The sequence below is a fragment of the Prunus dulcis genome, chromosome 5 (genome assembly GCF_902201215.1).
Source record: "Prunus dulcis chromosome 5, ALMONDv2, whole genome shotgun sequence".
NCBI lineage: Eukaryota > Viridiplantae > Streptophyta > Magnoliopsida > Rosales > Rosaceae > Prunus > Prunus dulcis.
The window spans coordinates 16,610,994-16,620,851 of NC_047654.1; the positions used below are offsets into that span (position 1 = coordinate 16,610,994).

A 9,858-nucleotide genomic window follows, 5' to 3' on the forward strand; every position below is an offset into this window, starting at 1 on the left:
AAGTTTGAGGTTCTTCCTTATCCATATAAATGCGTTGTAATATCCTGATTTACAATTGAAAGGATCCCTCTTACAATGATAAGGTAAGAGTAGACTTTGGAGAAGTAAAGGTAGTCCTTATTCTTGTAAACACAAGGGTTTACAGTATTAAGGGCCTCTTTTACAATGTTTTGGAGCTCCATGTTCCATAAACTTGTAAAGTGTATCCATAAACTTGTAATATCATAAATTACAATAGAAAGGATCTCTATTACATGGTTAAGGTAATTGTGGACCTTGGAGATGTAAAATTGGTATTTATTCTTGTAAATGCAATGGTTTATAACATTAAGGACTCGTATTACAGTACTTTGGACGTAAGCCTTCCATAAACTTGTAAAGCAGATCCTTAATCTCGTACATTACAAGATTTGGGTTCTCATTTATGATTTTTTGCACAATGATTACAAGTTTGAGGTTCTTCCTTATCCATAGCGTTGTAATATCCTGATTTACAATTGAAAGGATCCCTCTTACAATGATAAGGTAAGAGTAGACTTTGGAGAAGTAAAGGTAGTCCTTCTTCTTGTAAACACAAGGGTTTACAGTATTAAGGACCTCTTTTACAATGTTTTGGAGCTCCATGTTCCATAAACTTGTAAAGTGTATCCATAAACTTGTAATATCATAAATTACAATAGAAAGGATCTCTATTACATGATCAAGGTAATTGTGGACCTTAGACATGTAACATTGGTACTTATTCTTGTAAATGCAATGGTTTATAACATTAAGGAATTGTATTACAATGATTTGGACGTAAGCTCTCCATAACTCGTAACGTAGATCCTTAATCTCGTACATTACAAGATTTGGGTTCTCATTTATGATTTTTTGCACCATGATTACAATTTTGAGGTTCTTCCTTATCCCTAGCGTTGTAATATCCTGATTTACAATTGAAAAGATCCCTCTTACAATGATAAGGTAAGGGTAGACTTTGGAGAAGTAAAGGTGGTCCTTACTCTTGTAAACACAAGGGTTTACAATATTAAAGACCTCTTTTACAATGTTTTGGACCTCCATGTTCCATAAACTTGTAATATCATAAATTCCGATAGAAATGATCTCTATTACATGGTTAAAGTAATGGTGGACCTTGAAGATGTAAAATTGGTACTTATTCTTGTAAATGCAATGGTTTATAACATTAAGGACTCGTATTACAGTGCTTTGGACGTAAGCTCTCCATAAACTCGTAACGCAGATACTTAATCTCGCACATTACAAGATTTGGGTTCTCATTTATGATTTTTTGCACCATGATTACAAGTTTGAGGTTCTTCCTTATCTATAGCGTTGTAATATCCTGATTTACAATTGAAATGATCCCTCTTACAATGATAAGGTAAGAGTAGACTGTAACGTTGTAAATCTGGTCCTTATTCTTGTAAACACAAGGGTTTACAGTATTACGGACGTCTTTTACAATATTTGGGACCTTCATGTACCAAAAACTTGTAATGTGTATCCATAAATTTGTAATCTCATAAATTACAATAAAAGGATCTCTATTACAAAGTTAAGGTAATGGTGGACCTTGGAAATGTAAATGTGGTTCATATTCTTGTAAATGCAACAGTTTATAACACTAAGGACTTGTATTACAATGGTTTGGATGTAAGTGTTCTATAAACTTGTAAAATGGATCCTTAATCTCATAGATTACAATATTTTGATACTTATTTACAAGTTTTTGCACCATGATTACAACTTTAAAGTTCTTTATAATCCATAATCTTGTAATACTATAATTTACATTAGAAAGGATCTCTCTTATAATGTTAAGGTAAGGGTGGACCTTGGAGAAGTAAATGTGGTCCTTATTCTTGTAAACACAAGGGTTTACAATAATTGTGTTTACAAGAATAAGGACACATTTTACAACATCACGGATAAACTTTACAGTGTTATGGAACAGTCTTGTGCCCAACACTGTAATATGAGTCGTTCACGTTGGAAACCCAAGTTTTTACAAAATTAAGAAAATAAATTTGTAATTATTATTGTTTTTGGTTACAAGTTTAAAAAAAAAAAAAAAAAATTTGGCTGTTAAAATTTGATTGGGTTGGTTGGGTTAAGATTACTTTATCTAAAAATTTGAATAAGATATTTCGACCAAAAAAATTTGAATAAGACAAAGTTTCTTTCCCATAGAAAAAGACATAGATTAAATATTAAAGAAAAGTTTAGGAGAGAACCGGGCAACTTGAACAACAGGTTTCATTTTTCTTAAAAATGTGGGTGTATCGATACACCAGGTGCACCGTAGAAGGTGCCGTGTTACCCTTGGCTTTATGTGCAAAATGGGACATAGGTTGGTAATATTTAATTGCTCATAAAAAATGAAAAATAAAACTGTTTGGGTTAAATTTATTTGCCCAAAAAGATGGTTAATAACAACGAAAATTCTGTGGTGCCTCAGCTGTATTGGTACAGCCAATCATCTAAGGGTTCATATTTCATTTTAAAAATTAAGGGTTGAGATTGAATGACCAGATGACTTGTTCACTCTTTTCTTATTAAAGAGCATGTGAAATACACGTGACTGAGAACAAACGAAAAAGCTTTGATGAATGCGAGGAAGACATCGCGTGCACTGGGAGCTGCTTCATCTTTGCAATATCTCTCTCTCTCTCTCTCTCTCTCTCTCTCTCTCTCTCTCTCTCTCTCTCAAATCCAATCCTCATCTTTGTCCCCAAGTCGGAATCTGAGCATCTCCTCTCTGCCGATGCCGCGATGCAAGAACCATCGGAGAGAAGACAGAGTGGGGTGATTCAATCGAGTTCGACGGGGGTGGTGTGAAAGGCCTTTATTTGGGTAGAAATTCAACGACTTAGTATTGAATCTGGAGTGAGGATGTCTGTGTTGCAGAGCCTTTGATGGGAGAAAAAATTCAACGCCTTGGACTGAATCTTGGTGATTTTTTTTTCCCTCTTTTAATAATTTTTAATATTTTAATATTTTAATATTTTCTCTTAATTTCATCACAGCATCAGACCCACTGTGATCCTTTCTCCATCAAACCCATGTAATTTTCGTTTTATGGAGGATTTGTTTTCTTCCATGTATGAGGTTATGGATTTGTGCTTCAAAATAAGGTATGAAATTTTGAACAATCAGGTTGTTGATTTTCTTTAAAGTCTTGGATTCTTGAATTTTCTTCCTACTTTTTTTTTTTTTCAATTTGAGATTTGTTTTATTACTCAAGAACTCTGGTCATGATGAATCCAATTGGAGTTTTCGGGCTTGTTAGTGGAGAACTGAGGTTGACATCAAAAGAGAAAGATGAGTTCTTTAACTGAGAAACCTCATAACTGGTTTTGGTTTTGGCTATATTATTTCTTATGTGCAATTGCATATAGTTTTTGTGCAATTGCATACAGTTTATGCAATTTTTGAGCCCCTGTATGCAATTAGCGATAGTGTGATGTTTAAAGAAACGTTTGACTTGAATGCTATGTCATTGAGTTATTTACCCATTAACAATCTAGTAACAATTGAGGTTTCGTTCGTTGAGTATGTTGTGTTCATTTGATAAATTTAAATGTTGGTATGTTCGGTAAGAAAAAATAAGAGTTCACGAGAAAGAAGAAGACATGATTTTTTTTTTTTTTTTTAAGGTGAAGTGTCTTGGGTTGCCATTACCATTTCAAAGACTGTATTGCTAAATCTGTAAGTGTATGGTTTAAATGTGATGTTCATGATAGATATTGGTTGTTGTGATTGCCGTAACTGCTATATTTTGGTTGCTCTGGCTAAGGATTCAGGAAAAGAGCAGTTAAGACAAGTGCATTTTTGTTACACTGAAATATGTGTTTTGAGATACCATCACAGTGTTTGAATAATCTCTCTCTACCTCCCTCTCATTTGCAGAAAGGGGTATACTCACTTGGACTTTTCATGCATACTTGGTGAGATTCTCACCTTCTTCTGAGAGCCTAATATTTAGGGGCTTACATTTGTGTACTCTACAAGTTATAAATTGAGCTATTTATTCATGCGAATGCAACAGTTGCGTAGGTTAAGTAAAATTGATCGTTCACCGGAAAAATGGGCCTATTATCGAAATTACGTAGTAACGGACGTTGTTATGTAGCACAAATGATTTTCCAAAAGATCCCGAATTTCGTAAAACACAATGTGATTAACCTAATATTGAATAATAGACATATGGTCATAATAAAGTATTTGCTTGGTTTTCTTTGTCTTTGCGCTATACATTAATTAGGTTTGCGTTTTTAAGGTATGTTTAGTTTGCACACAGCCGGTTTGCATTTGCATTTCACACATGCAATTGCATGACGATAATGCAATGCAAGAGTGACTGTGCGCAAACCCCTAATAAGAAAAAATGGAACAAATTTTTTTTGTACATACATAATTAGACCTATTTTTTGAACTATAAATCGAAGGGCGAAATAAACCGAAAAACAGAGCATGAGAAACTGTAAGGGGCAATAAGCCGAACATATTAAAAGATCCTTGCAAAGTCCACATGGACGCAAATCATGCGGAACATGGTTATAGAAGTTAGTCGTAACATGAACTTTGGGATCATTTGGATCCCAACCTTGCTGTTTTGGATTTTTAACAACGTGAGGTTGGTTTGAAGAGGAAGCCACACATTTGTAATGGATAGAGTGAAAGAGGCAGTCACTCAAATGCCCCTTTATAATAGAATAGAGGGTTTAAAATGTTAAAAGGGTTACCCGGAAAATTTAATCCAGCCAACTAACGTTTTCAAACACATGAGGGTTTTGTTCACACAAACGAAAGGATTGCGTTCGTTGAGAAACGTTACCTATTCGCCTATAAAATATCCCAAACCACCTTACTTTTTCAAACAAACGTCGTGTTTGTTGTAGCGAACGCAATGGTTGCTTCGTTTAGTAAGTTACTCGTTCCCCGAAAAATGGGCCCAACCAACTTACTTTTGCAAACAAACGGGTAGTTTGTTCAATCGAACGCAAGGGTTTGGTTTCGTTCAGAAATACTCGACGTTCCGCTGAAAAAGAGGGCCAACAATCTTACTTGTTCAAACCAACATGGTATTTATTCACACGAACGCAATATGTGCGTTACTTGAGAAAAGTTACTCGTTCGTCGAAAACATGCCCCAACCACCTTACTTTTTCAAACAAACAGGGTATCTTTTCACACCAACGCAACATGTGTGTTCGTTGAGGAAAGTTTTCTATTCGCTGAAAAAATATATTCAACTAGCTTACTTTTTCAAACAAAAGGGGTGCTTGTTCTAGTGAACGCAAGGGTTGCGTTCGTTCAGTAAAGTTATCTGTTCCCCGTAAAATGGGTCCAACCAACTTACTTTTTCAAACAAACGGGGAGTTTGTTCAAACGAACGTAAGGGTTTGCTTTCGTTCAAAAATACTCGACGTTCCGCCGAAAAAGAAGGCCAACATAGCTACTTTTTAAAACCAACATGGCATTTGTTCAAACAAACGCAATACGTGCGTTCCTGGAGAAAAGTTACCCGTTCACCGAAAACATGCCCAAACCACCTTACTTTTTCAAACAAACGGGGTATCTTTTCACACCAACGCAACAGGTGCGTTCTTTGAGGAAAGTTTTCTGTTCGTCAACAAAATATATCCAACCAACTTACTTTTTCAAACAAACGGGCTATTTGTTCACGTAAACGCAGGGGTTGCGTTCATTGAGTAAAGTTGCTCGGTCTTCTAAAAAATGGGCCAAACTAACTTGCGTTTTCAAACAAACGGGCTATTTGATCACGTAAACGCAGGGGTTGCGTTCGTCGAGTAAAGTTGCCCGTTCCCCGAAAAAATGGGTCAAACTAACTTACTTTTTCAAACAAACGGGCTATTTGTTCATGTAAACGCAGAGGTTGCATTCGTCGAGTAAAGTTGCCCGTTCTCCGAAAAAATGGGCCAAACTAACTTACTTTTTCAAATAAACGGGCTATTTGTTCATGCGAACGCAGAGGTTGCATTCGTTGAGTAAAGTTGTTCGTTCCCTTAAAAAATGGGGCCAACTAACTTACTTTTTCAAACAAAGGGGCTATTTGTTCATGCGAACGCAGGGGTTGCATTCGTTGAATAAAGTTTCCTGTTTAGGGAAAAATGGGCCAAACTAACTTTCTTTTTCAAACAATCGGGATATTTGTTCACATAGACGCATGAGTTGCGTTCTTTGAGAAAAGTTGCTCGTTCCCAGAAAAATGGACCCAACTAACTTACTTTTTCAAATAAACGGGCTATTTGTTCACGCGAACGCAATGGGTTGCGTTCGTTAAGTAAAGTTGTCCGTTCTCCGGAAAAATTGGCCCAACTAACTTACTTTTTCAAGAAAACAGGCTATTTGTTCACGCGAATGCAGGGGTTGCGTTCGTTGAGTAAAGTTCCTCATTCCCCGAAAAAATGGCCAAACTAATTTACTTTTTCAAACAAACGGGCCAAACTAACTTGCTATGGGCCAAACTAAAAAATGGCTAACCCATCCCCTCCTTCCCTTCCCGACACCTCTCCCCCTCCCCCATTCCCTCAGCTCTCTCTCTCTCTCTCTCTCTCTCTCTCTCTCTCTCTTCCCATCTAAAAGAAACACAAACATCAAAAATCAATCAAACCAAGACATCAAGAATCAAACACAGCTCCATCAAACCCAAACATGAAAAATCAATCAAACCCAAAAATCAATCAAACCCATCCCAGCTTCTCCATTTTTCACATATTTCACAGGAGAAGGAAATTTTCATCAGTTCATGACTGCAACTTTGTGTGCATCTGCTCCATTTGGATTTAGTAGAAGGGCAACAACTAGAGATTTAGTACAAGCCATAATAAATAATAGGTGAAGTTTAATGAATCAAAGGTGAATCAGATTTGGGGAAATAGAAGAAATCAAATAAATTTGGGATTTCTAAGAAGAGGTTCTCAAGATTTAAGCATGTGAATAAGAGAAATCAGTCATGATACTATGTTAGAATTGAGCCAAACAGAAAGAAAATGAACTAGAGAGAAGGGCAGGTGAGGTATTAGGAAGAAGAAGAAGGGGAAGGAGTGTCATTTTTGCCCTTGCTTTTACCTGTTAACCAACACAACCGTTTTCCTTTGTTTTAAAAACACTCCCATGTGAGTGGCTGTACTGGTACAGCTGATGTACCACAGAAGGACTCTAATAACAATACCTTCAATTCATACGATAATTTTTTTTTTCCAATCTTCTTTTCTTTTTAAAAGAATTTTGAACTTACATTAATGGATATTGTGGAACTTTGGCTCCAATTTAGTTATAGGGAATAGAATGTTTGTTTTCATCTTTAAAATGTTACTGAATGTGGATGGATTTTAATTCAACAGTCTTGGGTTTCCCGTGTTGGGCTTGTAAAGCTGACTAAATGGGCTTTCATTAAAGCCCTTTAAATGTTTGTAGAAAGAAGGAAGAAAAAAAAAACCATTGAAAAATATTCTTCAGAAGAAGATGAGTAAAAATTAGAGTTGGGAGGAGGAGACGAGAAAGAAATAAAAGAAGACCAATTGACTAATAGCATTCGCATTCACCAAAGAGTTAAAAAAAAACATACATATGACTGATTTCATTCATGACCATGAGCATAACAATGTTATGTTCTCTTGCCTATATCCTCCTAAAGGACTGTAAATTTAATATGGGAAGGCACTAGCTTTGCAAGCACCTCCATAGCATATTCTCTTGCCTTTTGTTCTTCAGCCTTAATCTTTTCAATCTTCTTCTTTCGTTTGATGAAGCGGGATTCTTGTTTCTCAAAGTGGGGACCCTCAACGAATGTCCGTATCTCTGAAAAGACAAGTTTGGGTTCCTTGGGCAAACAACAAGTAGGACATGTAGTTGAGGAGGACGGGATTTCATGAATATTGTTATTCTTTTGATCTGCAGTTGCAAAGGAGGGAATTGCTTGTGGACTAGTAGTAGAATAAGCAGCTGCTGCTGTATGATCATGATCCTTGTGGTGAATATCTTTGATCATCTTTTTATTTTGAAGCGTAGCCAATAATTTCTTTGCTCTCTCCAAGCCCATATCATCATCAGCAGCAGCAGCAGCAGCATCAGTACCTCCAGATCTAATGGCCTGCACCTTTGCATCATTATCATGATCGTCACTGCTTGTCCTGCACCGCTTTCTGTAATTCCTATCCCCTTGGCTACGGCTTCTGTTGTTCCAATGACACCGATATTCCATCTCTACTCTATTTGAAGACAACGGAGGAGGAGGAGGCTGTAATTGGCTTGGCCTGGACGTACTTGAGATCGAGAGGGAGTTGGATGTTGCACAATGTAGGAAGTGGCCACACATGACACATATATATGGACACGCAACGCAAGCAAGAAACTTGATGGGTTAGTTCCAAGATTCCCACTTATACTAGGAGAACTAGTCTCCTAGTCGCTATGGAAAGCCTAAAAACACCAATAATAACAAGGGCCGAAGCACAAATAACAAACTTGACCAACAATAAAAAGGTTAGGCCGAAGCCCAATCGATCACCTGCAATCAAACACCAGACAGATACTAGTCCACTTCAAGTCCATTTCTATCAATAAAGTTTGTTTGTTTTCCAACAAGAAAAAGAAAAGAAAATCCATCTTTCTCTTAACAAATGAACTACATTCGAAAACACTGAACACCTCTTAGCTAGCTGTACAGTCAAAATACCACAACGATACACCTCGTGAATCCAAAACCAATGACATGTACATCACATACAATATATTTGCCAAACAGAGTAAACTAGTATTATTAACTAGAGCTAGAGGCATCTGAAACTTATAGCAGCAGGCACTATCCGTTTAAGCTCGTGCAAAGCTTGCCGTCTTGCCTCCTCTTCCTCCACATCTTCATCACTGTCATCCACTACTTCACCACGAAATAATTGGGCAGAATTTATCACAACTTCCTTAAGAGAAACAACAGCCTTCATCAAGAACGTGACAATTTTGACAGCACCTTTACGACCATGAAAGCCTACAATTTCCACAACCTCCAAATGATGATGGGAGCATGTGTTAGCAGCAGCAGGTTCCTTAAGATTTACTTCTGGATACATGAATTCTTCAGAATATTTGAATTGCATCTGCACCACGAAGCAAGAAACGTCATTTAAACCAGAACCAAGCACGCATCTCTCAATAAAAAAGAGTGAACAAATAAAGCAAAAATACTGACCCTTATCACAAGCTTCTGCATGTAAGAACATGCTTCAATGAAACAATTTATTTGTTCAAGAACCAGACTATCATCTACTAGCACTTCCAATTCCAAATGTCGGATATTTGGTAATGCAGGAACAGAATACACCTCCCTATCAACCTGAAAGAAGAGAAGCAGAGAGTAGGGAAGGAACAATTAATTATTAAACGAGCTAGCTACATGTACAAAGCTGAGAACTATATACAATCCAATATAAATAAATCAAAACTAAAAACAACACATCAATTTTAAACGTACCATTCCATTCAAATCTATTCTGAGAGTACGGAGCTGAGAGAGACAGCCTGAAAGTTGTTGAGTGAATATTAGAGCTCTGTGATCATCAGTGACCACGCCATCACGCTCAGATATTGACACCTCAACTAATAATGGGACATTGCTCAACTCCAATTCAATAGGATAACCAGAATAAGAAAATGAAACAAGATTTGCTTCAGAAATCAGGATGTTCACCAACCCATCTTGCCAAGCTTCTACAGCTAAATGCTTCAAGTTCAAACCAAAAAGTGAACTAACAATCAAACTCATCAGATTTGGGCAATTAGACACTTCTAATTGCTCAAGGCAAGGGAAGCTAGACAACACAAACTCAA

At 36.8% G+C, this 9,858-nt stretch overlaps 2 protein-coding genes across 2 annotated transcripts in view; both read right to left on the reverse strand.

Moving 5' to 3' along the window:
• LOC117629147 (F-box/LRR-repeat protein At3g26922-like) overlaps nucleotides 1–624 on the reverse strand; it is a 4,080-nt gene extending 3,456 nt beyond the window's left edge. The window contains exon 1 of the mRNA XM_034361653.1: nucleotides 517–624. Within this exon, the coding sequence (XP_034217544.1) occupies nucleotides 517–624 (108 nt within the window). The remainder of the gene's footprint in view (nucleotides 1–516) is intronic.
• Nucleotides 625–8,585: 7,961 nt separating this feature from the next.
• LOC117627127 lies at nucleotides 8,586–9,317 on the reverse strand. Its single transcript, XM_034359057.1, has 2 exons — nucleotides 9,221–9,317; nucleotides 8,586–9,128 (listed from the first exon to the last, which is right to left on the reverse strand). Exons 1-2 carry the CDS (start codon nucleotides 9,239–9,241, stop codon nucleotides 8,805–8,807), a joined length of 345 nt encoding a protein of 114 aa, XP_034214948.1. The 5' UTR covers nucleotides 9,242–9,317; the 3' UTR covers nucleotides 8,586–8,804.
• Nucleotides 9,318–9,858: the final 541 nt, after the last annotated feature.